The 19,617-nt window shown below is 47.5% G+C and overlaps 1 protein-coding gene across 1 annotated transcript in view; it reads left to right on the top strand.

Moving 5' to 3' along the window:
* Positions 1 to 9,682, top strand: part of LOC146813820 (calpain-1 catalytic subunit-like) — a 494,946-nt gene extending 485,264 nt beyond the window's left edge. The window contains exons 18-20 of the mRNA XM_085610274.1: positions 6,266 to 6,382; positions 6,649 to 6,707; positions 9,421 to 9,682. Of these exons, the coding sequence (XP_085466400.1) occupies positions 6,266 to 6,382; positions 6,649 to 6,707; positions 9,421 to 9,447 (203 nt within the window). The 3' untranslated portion in view covers positions 9,448 to 9,682. The remainder of the gene's footprint in view (positions 1 to 6,265; positions 6,383 to 6,648; positions 6,708 to 9,420) is intronic.
* The last annotated feature ends 9,935 nt before the right edge of the window (positions 9,683 to 19,617 follow it).

Genomic DNA, 19,617 nt, shown 5'->3' with positions numbered 1-19,617 from the left:
TTATACGGTGGTGGGAGTGTCCTGCCCCTGTTTCTTTTATCTGTCAGCTCCAGTTGGTTATCAGTTGTGGCTATTTAGTATTTATTTTTGTTTTTATTTTCCCCAGTGGCCTGGCCTGGACAGCCATTGGAGGCTATGTGTAGCTGCTGGCACAGTCGCTGCTTAGCTCCCTCTCCCCGTGAGGGTGACACATGCTTCTCTCCTCGGGCTCCCACGTGGTACCTGCACCATGGGTGTGGTCCTCCAGTGCCTGCTCTCTGGGGCCGCTCCGGCTGATATGCGGCAGGGCGCTTGTCTTAACTTTGTGTATTGTCCACTGGCCGAACTGCAGAGGTGGAGAAGGGTAAATGATCTAGGCTCATGTACATGTGATATTTTCCCCACCCAGGACACTATGCACTTTACAATGTTTTGTGACAATTTTAGCGATATGCGTAGAAAGTATTTAGTACATATTTTAAAGGGAAAAGGCTTTACTCAGGTCAGACCTGCACTATTATACCTGCAGATGCTGAATGACTCCTGGGAGACTTTTGATATTGCAAGTTTTTTAGTTGCCGCTGCTAGGCAAAGGAAAAGAAGGCACATTATGTTAGGTACTTCAGTTGCTTCTTCATGAACAGATGAACTTTGTTTTAATGTTTGCCATTCTACCTGAGGAGTCTCGCTGTATAGCACGTGTAAAGCAAAAATCGTCTTGTAATATGGATTCTTCGCTCGCTCCAGATATCTTATAGACATTTTTATCTAGATTTTCCCTTTTAATGCTAATTAGTGGACGCTCTTTTGAATTGCATTTTCATGAGTTTGGTGATGAACTGTTATATGGTGCCTAAGATTATTTATGATATTTTTATTTTCATTGTTGTGTTATATGTTGTATGTAATGTACTTTTATGGTTTTTACTAACCGAATAAAGGGGTTTTGACTGACCAACTGAGGTAAGTACTAGCAGCTCTTTTTGTGGCAGTGTAGGTGAGCAGTTAGGCTTATCCAGAGGATGTGTTAAGCATTTATCGTATTCATGGAATCAAGGCCTGATACACAGACTCAGAGACTGAAACCAGACCAATAGGGTAAGTATAAAAAAAGATATACTTATTTTAGAACCAAGCAGGACTTGGCACAGGAGAGTAAAATATACTTCCAAATGCAAAACTGTTCAAGGAAATGCAGTTGTGTTTGAAATTAAAAGTCTTACAGGTTTGTATTCCTTTTAAATGCAGTTTGTATCATACAGTAAATACTTTAAGATTACTTTTGAGTTACTTTAGATTACTTTGATTACTGGAGTTAGTATGCCTTGCTACCACAACCTAAGAGTTCTATATACAGGGTAAGGATGACTTTTTGTACTTGGCAATTGAATTCACTTTTCCCCATACATTAGCAAGTCCACACTCAAAAAATGTTAGGCCCAAAATCTTATAACATGGGTTCCTACCCGGAAAAATGGTTATTGTTTTTGGAGGTAAGTCCTCGACTCACGAGGGTGAGTTTTAGGGGTTAGTACCAAGGTTCTTCAAGGTCAAGGAGGGTACTCAAGTTGCACCACCAGTGCCACTGGGGCGGCTGGGTGCAGAGTGCAGGGGCCCAATGTTAGCCAATGGGGCTAAGGGGGTCTCCGGTTAGGGCCTGCTGACAAGCAAGCCACTTGGTTGTGGGATCCAAGCTCCTAGAGTTAAGGTCAGCACTGCAGGAGCCAATAACCAGCATAGGAGCTGCACCACCAGCGGCAATGGGTTGGCCGGGTGCAGGGTGCAGTCGGACGTCAGGAACCCTGTGGTTTCAAATGGAGACCCTTGGTTTTGAAAACTTGCTGCAGGTTATGGCATGGAGACTTCCTGAAGGTGACCACTGGCTGGAGAGGTAAGTTGGGATCTTGGGGGATGCCCGGTTGGGTGTCGGGTGCAGGGGTGTCTTCTGGCATTGTGTTTTTCTTACCAGCTCCGGTCAGGGGGACCCTTCAGGTTGAGGCTGCAGGCGTCATCAGGAGTCTTGAGGGAGGTTGGGGATCACCAGATCCCAGGTCAGGATCGCTTTGGAAACCTCCTTAGGGTGTTGGGCCACTCGAACTCGGGCCCTGGGCTTTGGGTGCAGAGCAGTGCAGAGTCGCAGAGTCAACGGAATCCGGATTCTGGAGGTGTCTTGGGTTGAGCAAATCCAGAGCTCACGGGATACAGAGTCTGTGGGAAGGTAGCAGGGCAGATCCTCTGGGCTCTGGGGGTTGCTGGCTGTTGGACTCACTGGGGTTCTTGCTGTAGGCAGGCTGTATGCAGGGAAGGCGGTAGGGCTGGGGCCAAGGCCGTTGGTATCCTCTTATTCGTCCTAGGACAGCTTGGCCCTTCAGGCCTTCTTCTTTCTTCCTCGAATCTGAGAAGGCAAGGTTCAGGTTCGCCCCTGAATACTAGGGGCCCGATTCACAAAACAAACTTAAGACTAAATCCTAAACTTAGTACCATTCTGGTATTCACAGAATGCACCTAGTACTTCTGGTATTCACAGAATGAACTTACTACTTTTGCTATTCACAGAATGAACTTAGTACTTTTGCTATTCACAGAATGGATTTACGACTCCTAAACTTACGTCCGCACTCGGGCCGGAAATTCCGGCCCGGAGGCGGAGCTTCCGGCCCGGAGGCGGGGCTTCCGGGCCGGAGGCGGAGCTTCCGGGCCGGAGGCGGAGCTTCCGGCCCGGAGGTGGAGATTTCGGCCATAGCTAAATCGGCCGGAATCTCCACCTCCGGGCCGGAAGCTCCGCCTCCAGCCCGGAAGCTCCGCCTCCGGCCCGGAAGCCCCGCCTCCGGGCCGGAAGCTCCGCCTCCGGGCCGGAATTTCCGGCCCGAGTGCGGACGTAAGTTTAGTAGTCGTAAATCCATTCTGTGGATAGCAAAAGTACTAAGTTCATTCTGTGAATAGCAAAAGTAGTAAGTTCATTCTGTGAATAGCAGAAGTACTAGGTGCATTCTGTGAATACCAGAATGGTACTAAGTTTAGGATTTAGTCTTAAGTTTGTTCTGTGAATCGGGCCCTAGATTTAGGGGCATTAAAGGGGTGTGCAGGTTGGGACCAATAGGTCCCTTCTTTGGGGTGGGTACACCCCCTATTTTGCCATCCTCCAGTGGTAGAGGGCATGAGGCTCTTCCTAATTGGCTGAGTCCCCTCATCTTCAAGAAGGAGGGACTGAGATGTGTGCTTCCCCCTGCCTCCCCCACCTGAAGGGTGGGGTTGGCATAGGTGCGCACACCCCTCTACCTAGCTTGGATTTCCCGCTGATTCTCCCGCCCAAAGTGGGGGGTCAGAACAAGTGGGGGCCAGTTGCTGGGAGCAGCAAAAGGCATGGTTAGCATCCAAAGGAGGCAGGCCTTTGAGCTATCCCTTTTGTGCACCCAGCCCATCCTTGGGAACGAGGCATAATACCTCTGCCCAGTATGGCCTTTGTTTATGGACCCAGAGAGCTGAGGCACTCTACCCAGGGTTCCAGAAACGAGTCTGGTGGTGGCAAATGGCCGGCAACCATTCAGGAACCACACCAGTGCTAGTCAATATTCAGGGGACATCTTAGAGTGCTTTTTACATTAAATCCCACACTGGCATCAGTGTTGGTTTAATGTGCTGAAAAGTTTGCATCCATAACTTCCCAGTTTTTAGTAAAGCCATTATGTAGCTGTGGAGTTCGTGGTGACCAACTATCCGACCATATACTCTTTATGGCTTTACTACACTTACAATGTCTAAGAATGGACTTAGGGACTGTAGGGGTACAGGCTCATGCCTCTGTACCCTCACCTTAGAGCTAGTGCACCCTGCTAAAGGGGTGACTTACCTAGGCCTTAGGCAGTGGATTGCAGGCATGGCACATAAAGATGTGTGCCATGTTGATTCTTCACTTTTCTTTGCACCAAAACATGCAGCCTGCAGTGGCAGTGTGTGAGTGTTAAGATGCAGGGCCCCTAAGGGTGGCACAATAGGTGCTGCAGCCCTTGGAGGCCTTCCCGGGTCACGGTGCCCTTGGTACTGATGGTACCTTTTACCAGAGGCTTACCTGTGACCAGGGAGGTGCCTATAGTGGATACAAAGGTACAGTCTTGGGAAAGAACACAGGCCCTGGGAACCTGATTGGCAGGGACCCAGGGCACATCAAGGCAGGTTGCATCAGATGTCAGGCAAAAAGTGGGGGTAACCATGAAAAAAGGGGCGCTTTCCTACACCTCTGTTTTTCATTTACCGGAATAAAGACGGCAGGTAGCGGCAGCAGGAGGCCTCAGCAATAGGTGTTGGCAAGTCGACGTGCAGGAGCTGTCACTGCATGCTGGGTGCATTCCCCTTTGTTGGGAGAGCGCTTCTCCCTTTTTTTGCTAAGGCAGGTGGAGGCAGGCAGGGCCAGCTTGCTGACGGCTATCAGGTAGGGGCATCTTTCCATCTTTCAGTGCCAGTGCAGCCGCGGGGAGCTGCTAGTGAAAGCCAGCAGAGGGTATTGACGGCAGAGTGCCGCTTTCCAGGCAGTCGTATCTCCTACCTGCACCGTGTGGTGCACATCAGGCAAGTGAGGTAGAGGTTCTGGGAGCACTAAGACCTGTTGGTGGTGAGTGGCAGCCACACCGCGAGGGGGCTTGTATAAGAGCCTCGCTGGGTTATGGCATCTCAGGTACCCGCTTGGGTGGGAGTGCACTGCTCCTCTCATCTATTGCCAGGGCAGATGGGGGCCGGCTCGGGCAGGTTTCGGGTGCCTCCCCAGGTTGAGCATTGGATGGCATGGGTTCGGCAAGGCATGTTCTTCATCGGCATCCTGCCGATAGTGCTGCTATTGCTTCTCCATGCTACTGGCTGAATGCCTTCCGTCACAGAGCAAGCGGACAGCAGCAGTTGCAGCGAGGTGTTGGAGACGACCAGTCTTCATTTCCTCTCCTCCTTCTAAGTGACTAAAGGGTCCTCTTCTTGGGGCAACGTGACCACTTTCCCAGGCAGGTTGCAGCTGCAGTGCTGAACCCAATCACCTCCTCAAGCACGGAGATGAACTGCCGGGGGGCACAGCTTAGGTAATAGTCCTAGTCACCATTGTAAAGTCGTGGGCCCTAGGCCCATAAACTAAGTAATGGGTGACACGGACACCATTAGAGGGGTTCTCACAACTGCCCACAAGCTTAAGCGCTCGGCCCATTTATTAATAGGCACACATCACACATGACGCCTATGTTGGATGGGTGTGGGGTGAGAGTAAAGGCCAGCCCTCAAGGGAGTAGCTAGTAAACTTGTACATGCTTAGAAAACTAGAACATGTCCAGCAGGACGCTACACCCAGGACCACTGACCCCTCTTTGCGCTGTGATATGTTTTTCATCTTTTAACCTGTGCAGGCAGGAGGCATCCGGCCTGTGCGGGCTGGCCCACAGATGTGCTCCGTATCAATGCTGCCCACCCTTTTGAGTCATAAATAAGGCTGTTTCAAGGTCTCACCACAGCAAGGATGCAGATGGTGCTGGTGCAGTTGTATTTAAATAACATGATGCTTTTTTGTCCTTTCTCCCTATGCTGGCGCCATTTCAGCAGCCTAGCGCCAATGTAGGCACTATCGTACCATCGTGCAAGAGTGCCTCCACTGCATGCAGGTTGGTTTTTGTGCAGGAAGGGGAATCTTCTTACATATAAACAATCGTAGGAGTTGTTTTTCTCTTTCTATGTGTGCTGTAGGATGCAGCACACATAGACAGAGGAAACAATGAGGAGAAATTAGGAGAAATAAAGATATTTTCCCTTGTTACGCCTCACCTCAGGAGGTGTTAGGATTTGGCGCTTCCCCAGGTTGACCTCATTTTGTAAATCTGGGGCAACGTCAAATTACAGAGGTGTTGCATAGGAAAACCCATTGTAATGCCCATAGAATGCCTCCTGAGCGCGGAGTAAGGTGGCGCAGCGATTTGCACTGCGTTGACTTACTCATGATTTATGAGGCCACTCAAAGCCACGCAGGGTGGTTTTGCATGGCTTCATAAATCTGATACAGAGCCCTGCATCACGCATGTACCACTTTGCGTGGTGCAAAAGTGACGAAGGGTTCTCATAGATAAACCCCTTGGTGTGTCCGTCCGTTATGTGCAGATCAAAGGCTATACCAAATTGTGCTTAGTCAACCCTGCGTTTTCCTGTTGTCTCATGATGGTGCTTCTGGAACAAGAGCCCGGTAGGGAGGTTGCTTGAACCACATGGCACTAAGGTTTTAGCAGGTGCTGAGATTAATCTACTTTCCTTTGGTGTTTTCCAGGGTTGAAGCTAAATAATAAAATCATTCAGGTGCTGGTGGCTCGTTATTCTGACACCGAATTGGGGGTGGACTTCGATAACTTTTTCTGCATCCTGGTGAAGCTGGAGGCCGCGTTCAGTGAGTCTTTTTTCTGGATGGTCTACCTTGGGCACAGAAGGACATTCTTTGTTCTGCTAACCCTCTTCTCGCCTCCTCATTGATGTGTCTTCTCACACTCTGCTTCTATATACTTCTGTATTGTAATTCTTCATAGTTGAGGTGCTTCTGGCATTCTGTGCCCATATGGCCTGTGAATGTATTGGCAGTGATGTCACTGTATACAATGTTGAACAAGCTCTTGACCTGCATTTACATCAAAACTAATTCTTCCCTGTTTGCTTCAGAACTCTACAACTCAAAAGCCAAAGATGACAGTGAAACATCCGCCATGGGCCTGGCCAAGGTGAGTCACTCATAGCACCCACTTCTATTTCCACTTGAAGGCAATGATAAGTGGCATTTGGTGCCTAACAGCAGTAGGCAGAAAAAGTTGTGCATGGCCGTGCCTTTGAATCAGACGCAGTTCTCCCAAGTACCACGCATCAGGCATCAGAGTAACGCAGTTCAGTGTGGTGATCCGCATCACCGCACTGAAATGCAAAGCAACGCTTTAAAGCTCCTTCTTAGCTGTCCAGCTGGAGTGCTGCTAATGCACCATACTGACTGAAAGCTGGAGTGGCAGTGCATGGTGCGCACTTTTCCTGGCACGCTTGGGGGCTGGCTTAGCGGCTTGCACCGCTAGTTGCTACTCTGCTACAATGAAACATATAATAGGATTCACCCGATACCACGTAGCTTTACTGATATATTCACTGGCGTCAGGAGTCAGTGCCCAATGGCTACCACTGATACAATGTCATCCAGGTGAGGTCACAACATGAGTTTGTCAGACACACTTTAATAGGTGGGTCCTCCGGCCCGTGGTACAGGTGTGAGGCAGTTTATGAGAATAAAGTTTTGGCTTCGGGCAATGCAGATGACCGCTACTTGCACTTAGGTGGTCATCTAAATGATCCTGCGACCGGACTCGTCCCCACCGGTGGCTGAAACTGAGTCAACAACGGACCGCAGTAGCCGCCTGGGTGGTTCCTCAGCAGCCCAGAGCACACCAGCCCACTATGCAGCTGAGCCTCAGAATCATGCCTGGTGTTGCTGCGGGAGTCTGAGTTGTTGCAGCCACCAGGCCGTGCCGAATTGCCTCTCACCTCACAAAGATGTAAGTGCCTGGAGTGAAGTATCTCCTAGTTGCTTCCTAATAAAAATTTGCTTTTTTTAGGAGTTAGCGCGCGGTCATGATCATCATTCATCTATCTTCTGAGCTGCCTACCCTGTATTACAGCTGCTCACTTCTAGGTTTCAGCGTTACTAGTCAGTTGCACAAACTCATTTACTGTGTCTGCATATGTGCACAGAACTTTAATAAAGTACTGCCGCTGAAAAAAGTTGTTTAATATCATGGTTACTCAGCATGATCAGGTTACAAGGGCACTTGTTTGGTGTCCTTCCATTTCTAGTGCTTTGCAGCAGTTTTAAGAACTTCATAGGGTTTATCGTTGCTCAAATGGGTCTAATTTCTGATATTTATATGTTTTCTTCGTCTTCATTGCTTGATTTTGCTTGTGAGAAAGTGTCACTCATAGTCGTTGAATGTCACAAATAATTACACTGAAATTATGAAAGTGTCACACATAACCAATCTAAAATCTTGGCAGCTATGCAGACTGTTTTCTGTCAAATGTCTACTGTAGATCGAGGAAGGCTGGGTACATGCCAGGTTTTCAGGATATCCACATAAGATGAATTGACATACATTGAGTCAAAATGCACATTCAAGTTGAATCCACTGCACGCTTACATTAGATGTGGCTACAAAAGGAGCCCTTTTATAAACACTGCTTAGAACATACATACAGGAGTGAGTCTGCACACACATAGAGGAATCAAGTTCTTTTTAACCTCTTCCATGCGCATGACGGCCGGGAGCCGTCACGTGTCACAGTGGGCGTGTGCGCACGACGGCTCCCGGCCATCCGAATCCCCGCCCACTAATAGAAACGCCCGCACAGCGCGGGAATTGCGCGCGCATGGAAGGGGTTAGGTATAACATAAGACTGCAATAGGATCCTGTAGGCCAAGAGTGCCCAGGCTCTGTCCAGGAGCGCTAGGTCCTTGCCAGATATTCACAACAGTAAACAGCAATTCCATTTTTACTTTACATATATCTATTTCTTATACAAATTTCCTGAAAGCATGGATCGGGATCGTCTCACTTATGAGAAACAAGAAACTGACTAAATGTAAAGGATATCAGGCTCCTGTTCCTATGCATTGACAAAGCCTGATGTCTAGGTGTCCCTTATAGTCTGGGTCACTGGGCTTATGTAGCACTAAAAAACCACATTATGTGACATAGTTGAGTAAATTATGCAGAAACAGAAGGCAAATTAGGTGGCATATTGTGACGCCTTCTTTGGCAGAATTATTTAGCTGTTTTTGCATTTAACACAAAATAATACATGGGAAAATGTTTCACCTCAGTTGTACCAGACTACAGCAAGCACTAACTGGACGATGAGCAGTTAACCTTTTCAAAGGATCTGTCCCTGTGCGACACCACCTATGGGGCTTTTTTTTCAATATCTTTTGACGCATTTGAGCCAAAAATATCCCCAAAACAAATGCATTATATGGTAGATTATTAGCAGATGCTTCAGATCTTTATCCGGGAAATGCTGCAGCAGCACCATTGCATAATTCCACTAGCCCTGCATAAAAGACACAAAGATGAGGCATCTGAGAATACCCAGTGACAACATTGAACTGAGCCACATTCTTAGACAAAGTATGAAGTCCACCATAGGTATAATCCCTCAGGCCAATGGGGTTACAATTGTGCTATTTACCACTGTTCTGGGTGAAGGAGGATTTATATTGGGTAAAGAGATCACATCTTTGAAGAACACTAGCTATCAGACAATGTGGATGGGGGTAGGACACAGTCACAATGATTGCAGATATTTAAAAGTTGCTCCATTATATTGTGTCCTCCCTATTGGCCTGTGGCGTTGTGTTTGCTGGTATACTGATCAAATGTTGGTGTGTTTTTGCCTTCTCAGTGGCTGACATTGCAAATGAGTGGTTGAAAAGCGGGAAGTGGTTTGCCTGCCAAGACCCCGCCATGGGGTTGGCCCATGCATCCTTCAAGTGCCTCCCTCCTCCTCCTGAAAACAAGAAGAGAAAAATATTATTTTCACTATTGCAACCACTATTTCTTTCCCTATTCGCCTCATTCTGCTGAACCCTTGGGAGATGAATGTGATGCCCTTTACATGTCTAGTTGTTTGACAGACTTCTGAACTTAATAAAAGTATGAGCTTACTTCTTTATCATCATTGAAATTTTATTTCTGGTTGAGCACCATGAAAAATAAAATCTTCATAATAAAAAACAAAAACATAAGTATTCACTTTCTCTTAAAAATATAGAAATACATCTTTTTTTTTTTAATAACTGTATGTCATGAAATTTATTAGCACATAAAAAGTAATCCAGAATTCCATAGTACTCATCATTCCAACATTCACAGGTACACCTGGAACAAAATGAACATTCTATAATCCTATCTTTTTGACGAAAGTATTTAGCATATTAAAGCCTTTCTTAAAAATAAATCAAATTGTTTTTAGATCAAATTGTTTTTACGTGTACGTGTGTGTGGTGCATGTATTGCTGTATATACACACGTTCGGCATCATTCTGCCATCTGGTGTTGGGCTAAGACATTTGCAGGTTGTTATTGTTCGAAGACAGGCTTCTAGTCACAAGGCATAGTATGACTCCTCTCTTAGTTGGCAATGCGCATGGGCACCAACTCCATATTAGATTCTTTTTTTCTGCGATCAGGTTCAGATTTATACCACCAGGAATCATCTAAGTACAATGTATTCCAAAGGCTCCCATTTGGCCGCGGAATTCGACTCCAATACTTGGGAAAATATCTCTTCATTCTTCATGTTGCTCAACGACATCCCTGGGACACTGACCCACGTTTGACTCCAAACTGCCAGAGCCTCGAGCCCTCTTCAAGGCCATGGGCCCCTCATCTAAGATGACTTCTTTGCAGAGACTGCACACAGGGTGATGGAAGGGATGCCATTCCAAAACTGTACCCAATGTCACGCGAGGTTCCCATGGGCTCACCACCATGAGGTGTGTAACTTCTGCCTCTCCACCTGACCACATTGACACCACATGCGAGGCCTGCCTCACCTTGCACTAGGAGACAACTCTTTGGTATTGACAAGAGAGAAGATGGGCACATCAGAGAATGCAGCAACAAGCTTCGGAAGATGCCTCAGACATTTTCGAGAAACATTCCTCACCCAGCATCAAGTATCGGGAAGAAGCAGGTCCTTTGGGCATTCTACCCCACCAGCCAAAGCTGTGCCCAGATGCAACATTTTCCTCCCACTCTGATCCACAGGAAGAAGTTCAGGAGGATTCCCCTCGCCTCTATGCCGTGAGGTCCCTAGAAAAGACCTGGACAAAGACCGTGAGTATGGTCTCCACCGAAAAACACACCCATCCCTACAAAAGACCCGAGTTGGTCTGGAATGGGTAGCTTACTGGACCTCCACCTGGCTCAGGCTCTGGTCGGCATGAGCACAAAGGCCTCAGAGCCTGAAATGCTACTGCACAGCTGACGAGCCCAAAGGTACTCCATAGGCCTCCCACTCATCGAGGCTTAAGACCTTTTCGATGACTGCACTGAAACCAGTCTCGAGGTCGCAATGTTGCCAAAAATGCCATTTGTGGCAAAGGCTCCTTTGGTGCTGAAGACTCCTTCACTGGTAGGCTTCGACAACTCAGAGCAACCCATCCTTCAGTGGCACCAGGAGGAGCTGGATGCGAGTCAGAAAACACTGTTCACAAACTTACAAACAGGGAAAAATTAAACAAGGCTTCCTCCGCCCAAGCCTATGGAGACTTTACATTGTAAGAAGACGTTGACTTCCGAGGAAGAGCATCCTTTGCATTCCCTCTCAGCTTTGAAGCATAAAAGACATAAGGGAGGAGATACCAGAAGCCCTCTATTCCTCCCTTCTCCTGCTCCTCTTTCACGACTTTCTCCACCCCACCTCCTACATCACCACCTCCACACTCTTCCCTCGGGGAACGCAGCTCTTTCCATACCACCGACCCTTATGATGCAACGTTTGATCCAGTGCCCACTGATGACCCATGGGTTGACTATAATGTTGATCCCCGGGAGATTCAGACCTAGATCACTATCTTTTAAGGGCATGTCCCCAGACAACACCACCTCTAGCCGTGAAGCATTCCAAAGCACGGCACCTTTCACATGTCTCCAGGGGTTCTGACACAGGAGAAAGATGATTTCTTGGTGGAGACATTGTCTAGGTCAGAGAGGACCATACAGTTCGTCCCCATGCTGAAAACAATGTTAAAATCAGCCAGAGACACCTTTAAAGAAAGAGTTAAGCATAGGATGGTTACCCCACTGGTCAAGAAAAATACAAGTCCTCCTTTAATTACCTAGCCTACATCAGGGGTCATGTCCCTCCTGACTTCCTGTTAGTCCATACCGCATGCAAGTGGGCTTCTGTTCAGGCCATGGGTAACGCTCCACCATCCAGCAACGAGAGCATTAAGATTGATGCTGCTGGGAAAAGAGTAGAAGTAGGAGCCACCACCCATTGGAGCCTAGCCATCTCAGTGGGCCTTCTCTCCTGGTATGATAGGCGTCAATGGGATGAGATGCAGAAGCTAGTTAAACATCTCTCTTGTAAGTTAAACGCAAGGGGTGTGAAGAAACAGTGGCAGAAGGAAAATACCAACTCCAATACCTCTATCTGTTGCACCCCAGACACCACAGACATGTCACCTCAAGAGGTCAACACTAGAGTTCTTATCAGATGCCACCCATGGCGCCATATCCAAAACTGAACAACTCTGCTCCACCTGCCCTTTGATGTTGAACATCTCTGTGGCCCACAGATGGATCAAATGTCAGAAAAGATCAAAAAGGACACTGATATCGCTAAAGCCATGTGTGCCCTCCAGACTTCATCCCATAGAGATTCCTTTCTGAGACACCAGTGTAGGGCCGGTTCCAGAGACTCCTCGCCAGACCCTACACCCTCCTACCAGAGGCAGAAGAGTCATACCACCAGCAGACACCAAGTTATCCCAGGGGTGCCTACAAGAGCAGAGGCAAAGGCGGTTTCAGCAAAGGGTTTGCCAACTCAAAACACTGACTAACCATCCCTGTGTCCTTATCAAACTACACCTGTCAGGGGCACACAGCAAGATTTCATTCCTCACTGTCAGGAAATCACATCACACAAGTGTGTATTAGCAGATGTTGGCACACAGATGCAGCCTAAGACTTCTCACATCACCTCTCAACACCTCACCCCTCAAACATTCCCTCAGCCAAGAACATCTCAACTGTCTCAAGGAAGTGCTCCTTCAAAAAGGTGCCATAGGGCCAGTGCACCCCCCCCCCACCAGCAGGACAAGGGGGCTTATTCTCCCTGATTCTTCATCCCCAAGAAAGACAGTTCCCTCAGGCCCATTCTGGGCCCAGGCCTCTCAACTGGAAGATCCTTTCCGATATCTTCCATATGGTAAAGCTGTAGGATGTTGTCCCACTGCTTTAAAAAAATGACTACATGACTGTGTTAGACCTCAAGAATGTCTACTTTCACATCCCATTCTTCCCGCCGACTGATGCTACCTATGCTTTGTGATAAGTGGCCATCACTATTAGTTAAAAGTACTTTCATTTGGCATCAGCCATGCCTCAAGAGTCTTCACCAAGTGCCTAGCAGTGCTGGTCGCCCACTTAAGGAGGAGGACAATCCATATCTTTCTCTACCTCGAGGATTAGCTGATCAAGAGCACATGCAAGAACCACACTCTCCAAATTCGCCCTTCTTAGGAGTGGTAAAGAACTGCAGAGTATCATGGCATTCTAGCAGCTCTTACCGCTTTTTCAGCAAATCGCCATCTCATGGTAAATCTTTATGCACCTTCTAGGCATCATGGCCTCATTTATCACCATAGCTCCCCCAAGCCCAGCTACACATGCACCCGCTACAACAGTGCATTTTGGTTCAGTGGTCGTATGCGGAAGGTCAATTGGATGATCTAGTGTTGGTAAAGGCTCTCTGCAGTGATGGAACAACAGCAATCTGTTGCAGGGCAGTAATTTCCTAGATCCCATTCTGTAAGTTACCATTACCATGGATGTCTCTCAAGCCAGTTGGGAGGGGGGACATCTGAAACATACCATTGTATAGGGAGTGTGAACCCCTCATCAACTGGGGCTCCACATCAACTGTCTCCGGCTCCTCACCATACAGCTCACCTTCACAGCCTTTCTACTGCCCATTCAGGGAAAGGTAGTTCTCATCAGGATGGAAACATGACTCCAATATACTACCTACAGAACACCTGGAAGTAGAAACTCTGCTACCACATTCACCTGATGGCGAAGTACCTTCCAGGGTGGACAGTGACCTCACGGACCTGCTCAGCAGGACACATCAACAAGCCCACAAGAGTGAACTCCACCACAACTCCTGCACCAGTATTTCAATGCTGGAGCACTCCACAAATAAACCTATTTGCCATCCTTGAAAATACAAAATGCCCAAGCTTCACCCCCAGTCCAATTCACTAAGGGTAAAGTGGTCAGGGATCTTTGCTTACGCTTTTCCACCTCCTTCAATTTGTGGTACTGAAGATGCAGTAGAATTCTGAGACTTTCATTCTTGCAGCCCTCCCCTAAGCCAGACAACGTTGGTACTCAGCACTCCTTAAGATGTCAATCAGTACCCAAGTACCCACGAGAAGCTCCCCAACAGACTGGACCTTCTCGCCTGGGGCCAGAGTCAGCACAGGCACCCAGAACCCAAACATTTCAACATAGCGATTTGGCACCTGAAGTTCTAGAGTCTGGCTACCTGCGTCTTCTGCAGGAATACATGGACATCTTACGACAATCCCACAAACCTACCACACGAGCCTGCTCTGCAGCAAAGTAGAAAATATGTGTTCACAACTGCATCCATAAACACCGGGAACCCTTAATGCCTGCATTCCAGGTTTGTATCTGCTACCTGCTCCATCTGCAAAAGTCCAGCCTAGCCTACAACTCCATACGGCTCCACTTAGCAGCCGTAGCAGCTTCCATAACCAACAGAAAAAAATGGGCCCTTTTCCCTATACCCGTCATTAAGACTTTCATGAAAGGGTGGTGCTGGCGAAATTCTATTTGCCCACAGACTAGGGTGGACTTGCAGTCCAGCACCTGGAACAGTATTACCTTGACTTTCAAATTCAGTGGGTGTCCAAGTGGTTGAGAGGTCTGCACCTGTCTGACACTGCCTGGACTCTCCCAGTGGTTCTTCAACTATTTCACCCATGCACTTGTGGGAGGCCGCCGGAGCCACTGCTGCTTGGAGTCACGTACCATTGTTAAAGTCCTTGGGCCGGATTCACAAAAGTAATCTGAGACAAAATCCTAACGTTACAACTTTCAGTATTCACAAAGGGCATTTAGGAGTAGTAAAGTTAGGATTCCTAGAGGCAGTTGCTCCCGGTATGGGCCCAGACTGAGAGCTCTGTGCTACATCGGGAGGAAAATTTAGGGCTGCGTAAATACCCCATCGCTGCCAACAGGGATGCCATACTGCATGATTTTCAAAATGAGGACATTCTACTCCATGTCACCCAGACGATGAGGTGGGGGAAGGCAATGAGGATGCAGAGACCAGAAGTGGCATTTCATATTGGGCACAGTGCAGTGACTAGCCTCTCCTCGCTCACTCCACACCAGGATTAAGACTCAGTGGGTTGATCTGTAGAACCATGTGTGTCATTGACAGTCACAGGCGATTGGGTGGAGTATGGGGGCATGAGTGACACAGTGTATTAAGTATAGACCTTCCCCAAACATTGCTGGCAGATTTACAAGAAACTGACACATTTGTAGAGATGCTTCAGTTTACCAGCGCCTCCTTGCGAGACCCTTGCGTCAATCAATCAATCAAGGAATTGTATGTGGCGCTACTCACCCGTGAGGGTCTCAAGGTGCTGGGGGGGAGTGGTATGCAGCTCCGTTCAGCCGAATAGCCAGGTCTTGAGAGTCTTCCTGTAGGTGTTCAGGGAGGGGGCCCGCCTGATGTCTGCCGGTAGCTCGTTCCAGGTCTTGGCTGCAATGTGAGAGAATGATCTTCCACCTGCTCTGGTTCTGTGGATGCGTGGGGTTTCAGCCAGTGCAAGGATGGCAGATCGGAGGTTTCTTTTGGGTACGTGGAAGTTTATTCTGTTGTTGAGGTATTTGGGTCTGTTGTTGTGTAGGCATTTGTAGGCGTGAGGATTTTGAAGGTGACTCTTTTCTCCACGGGGAGCCAGTGGAGTCTCCGCAGGTGTTGGCTGATGTGTTCCTGCCAGGGGATGCTGAGGACGAGTCTGGCCGCGGTGTTCTGTATTGTCTGGAGTTTGCGGAGTAGGGAATTGTTGATGCCCGCGTAGAGCACGTTTCCGTAGTCCAGTCTGCTGGTGATGACTGAGTGGGTGACTATCTTCCTTGACTTCGGGGGGATCCATTTGAAGGTCTTTCACGGGATGCAGAGGGTGTTGAATCAGCTGGAGGTGACGGTGTTGACCTGTCGGTTCATGGCGAGTGATGAGTCAAGTACGATGCTGAGGTTTTTGGCATGATCTGTGGGGGTAGGTGGGCTTCTGAGGGCGGTGGGCCACCAGGTGCTGTCCCATGCTGAGGGGGTGGTTCCAAGGACGAGGACTTCTGTCTTCTCGCCGTTGGATTTTAGGCAGCTGTTGGTCATCCAGACAGTGACTTCTTGCATTCCCTTCTGGAAGTTGAGTTTTGTGATGGTGGGGTCTCTGGAGAGGAAGAGGATTAGCTGGGTGTCGTTGGCATAGGATACAATGTTGAGGTCGTATTGTCGGACGATGGCTGTGAGGGGGGCCATGTAGATGTTGAAGAGGGTCGGGCTCAGTGATGACCCCTGTGGGACTCCACAGGTGATTTCCGTGGGGGTGGAGAGGAAGGGTGGTAGGCTGATCCTTTGGCTTCTTTCGATGAGGAACGATCGGATCCAGTCCATGGCAGTTCCTTGTATGCCGACTTGGTGGAGTCTGGCGACTAGTGTGCGGTGGGAGACGGTGTTGAATGCTGCAGACAGGTCAAGGAGGATGAGGGCTGCGCAGTGGCCTTGGTCAAGGAGGGTGCAGATGTCGTCTGTGGCGGCTAGTAAGGCAGTCTCTGTGCTGTGATTGCTTCGGAATCTGGATTGAGACGGGTCGAGGACAGCGTTTTCTTTGATGAATCGTGTCAGTTCCCTGTTGACTGCTTTCTCTGCTACTTTGGCTGCAAAGGGGAGGAGCGTGATGGGCCGGTAGTTCTTGAGGTTGGTGGGGTCGGCCGTGGACTTCTTGAGCAGGGGCCAGACTTCTGAGCGTTTCCAGTTGTCGGGGAAGGTGCCTGTTGTGAAGGTGGTGTTCATGGTCCATTGCAGTTCAGATGCAATGAAGTTTGCGGCTCTGTGGTAGATGTACGGGGGGGCAGGGGTCGGTGGATACCCCTGAGTGGATGCGTCTCATGGTCGTGGCGGTGTCCTTGGTCATGATAGGTGTCCAGTTGGAGATGATGAGGAGGCGGGGGGCCGGTTGTGGCGTCTTGTGGGTGGCCGATGAAGTTGTCATAGAGTGCTCTAATTTTGAGGTGGAAGTAGGTTCCAAGCTTGTCGCAAAGGTCTTGGGAAGGTGTGATGTCTGTGGCTTCGCTGCATGGGTTGGTGAATTCCTGAATGACACTGAAGAGTTCCTTGGAGTTAGTGGAGTTGGCGAGGATTTTGTTGGGGAATAATTTTTCTTTTGGGTGTTCTGATTTGGTTGTGGTAGTCTGTCATGGCGTCCTTGTAGGTGGAGTTGTTGTCCGTTGTCTTGGTGTTCCACCAGTTCTTCTCCAGGCGTCTGCAGGTGCTCCTGGCTTCTTGGAGATCTGTGGTGAACCAGGCGGCTTTCCTGGGGCGCTGTTTGCCGGGGTTGCGTAGCGGGCGAACTGGTCTGCGCAGTTGGAGATCCAAGTGTGGAGTCCTTTGGCTGCGGTGCTTGCATCGGATGTCCAGGTGGGATTGTCTCGGGTGAGGGTAGAGTGCAGTTGTTCACCAGTAACCTTGCTCCAGTTCCTTTGTGGTGGATGGGGGGTGGTTTCGTTGCCTTGGGTTTGTCGATGGTGAAGTGAACGCAGTGGTAGTCTGTCCATGGCGGCTGCATTTTGTGGCTGAAGTGAACACTGCTACCTGCCGCAAAGATGGGGTCGAGGGTGTGTCTGATGCAGATGAGGGTGTACAAAATCTCCCTACTTCCACGGATAGAGTAATTTCATAGTTACACGCACATACACTCATCATACACTAGGGCCCATTTCACTAACATACACTCAAATACTCTACCAGCATTGAACCTGTGGAAAGAAAAACTCCTAAACACCCTGCATCTACACTGAGGTCGATAAGACCTAGTTATTGTAACTGTCCTGAATCATGATCTAAACAATCTATACAACAATAATCAAAAATAGAGTACTCAATAATTGACAAGAAATAACCACCAACACCGTATTTAAAATTATGATGCTTTATCTAAAATTAGTCAAAGAAAATCAATCAAAAGAAATCATTTTTCTCATAATTACCTATTCTAGCTAAACGTCAGAATGGGTCAGGACAGGTCTTTCAGTAGAAGTCTCCCAAGTCGCCGTCCTCACAGCGTAGATCCTCACCAATGCAGGTTTGGGAAGAAAATGGCATGCGGCAAAAACCCTCTCTAGGCTAACAATATTTATAGTATTTTAAACAAAAGAAAGCAACAAAAAGTGTTCTTTACGTCCGCCGAACTACTGAGCAGAGCGAGAAGGAAAGGATGTAGCATTGCTACATTTGGAAAATCTCTGCTCAGGAAAATCACAAAACATAAAAAGACAGAACAGGAACCAAAAATAAAAAAGTAACTTTCGGCATCCACATTTCCTCGGAACTAACATGATGAGCTCAGAGTTCATTCATTATGGCTCCTTTGTCCTCCAAGGTTGTTCAGATGCATCTGGAGACTTGCCCAGAACTGCTGCTGTCCTCACGGAAAATTTTAACCAAGCGAAGACTGTGGTCAGATGATTCTCGACCATATTCAGCAAGGCCCTCTCATCACAAATCTCTCACTCGAGGCTAGGCTGCAAACGGCAGCCATTTTATGTTAGGCCAAAACGGACCATCTTAATTAAAAGAAACAAAAACAACATTACCACAGCATAATGATTAAACAGTGTTAACCCCACTAATACCCTTATGTGTATGTAATTATCTAGCCTTTGCAACACAGAAAAGCATTAATTCATAAGCGTTTTGTGCTTTAAAATAAACAGCACTCAGCAACGTTTACTTAATAAAACATGCACATCATCTAGTAAGCTACACAAACGCGTTCCCACGTGTAGTTTTTCTCTTGTTAATTCATGTTGGTTAGTCGGAACATTTACACAAAACAATTAATTAGTAATTAATAATTAATAATTTTAATTATGACAAATAGACAAACCAGAGCCTAATCATAATTCAACTGGCAGTAGATATCTTACTGCATTAAAAAAGGGATACTCTTTTCGCACGTTCCCCTGGAGCAACCCCTTTTTCCTGTATCCCTTTTTTAATGCAGTAAGATATCTACTGCCAGTTAAATTATGATTGAATTGTTCAACTTTGGAATTTTTTTCGGTTGATGCACATCATTATATTGTTTGTTTTAATTACTGTGAGCTGACATCGTACATGCTCTAAACTGCTCAAAAGATTACTGTAGGTTTGATTTATATCGTTCTAATTGCGGTTTAGGACCATTGTTTTTCATATCAACCTTTTACAAGTAGCATTTTATGAATAGTGACTTAAAATTTAACGTCACCTTTAGGGAGGGTTGTAAATTATAATTCTTTACAAAAACACTCAACATTTCTACCTGCTCCTTATTGAAAGGTATCACTTATTCAATTCAATAAGGTATACCTATGTTATCCTATGAGAGAGGCAGGCCTTGCAGTAGTGAAAAACAAATGTAAGATTTGTTCACTACCAGGACATGTAGAAGTTAAAAGTACATGCCCAACATTTTTAAATACACTGCACCCTGCCCTATGGACTGTTTAGGGCACATACAAGCTGCACTGGGACTCCTGAGACATGTTTAAAAGAGCTACTTAAGTG

The sequence above is a fragment of the Triturus cristatus genome, chromosome 6 (genome assembly GCF_964204655.1).
Source record: "Triturus cristatus chromosome 6, aTriCri1.1, whole genome shotgun sequence".
NCBI classification, from domain to species: Eukaryota; Metazoa; Chordata; class Amphibia; order Caudata; family Salamandridae; genus Triturus; species Triturus cristatus.
The sequence above is the reverse complement of the archived record's forward strand: the minus strand, read 5'-3'. Positions and strand labels throughout refer to the sequence as shown.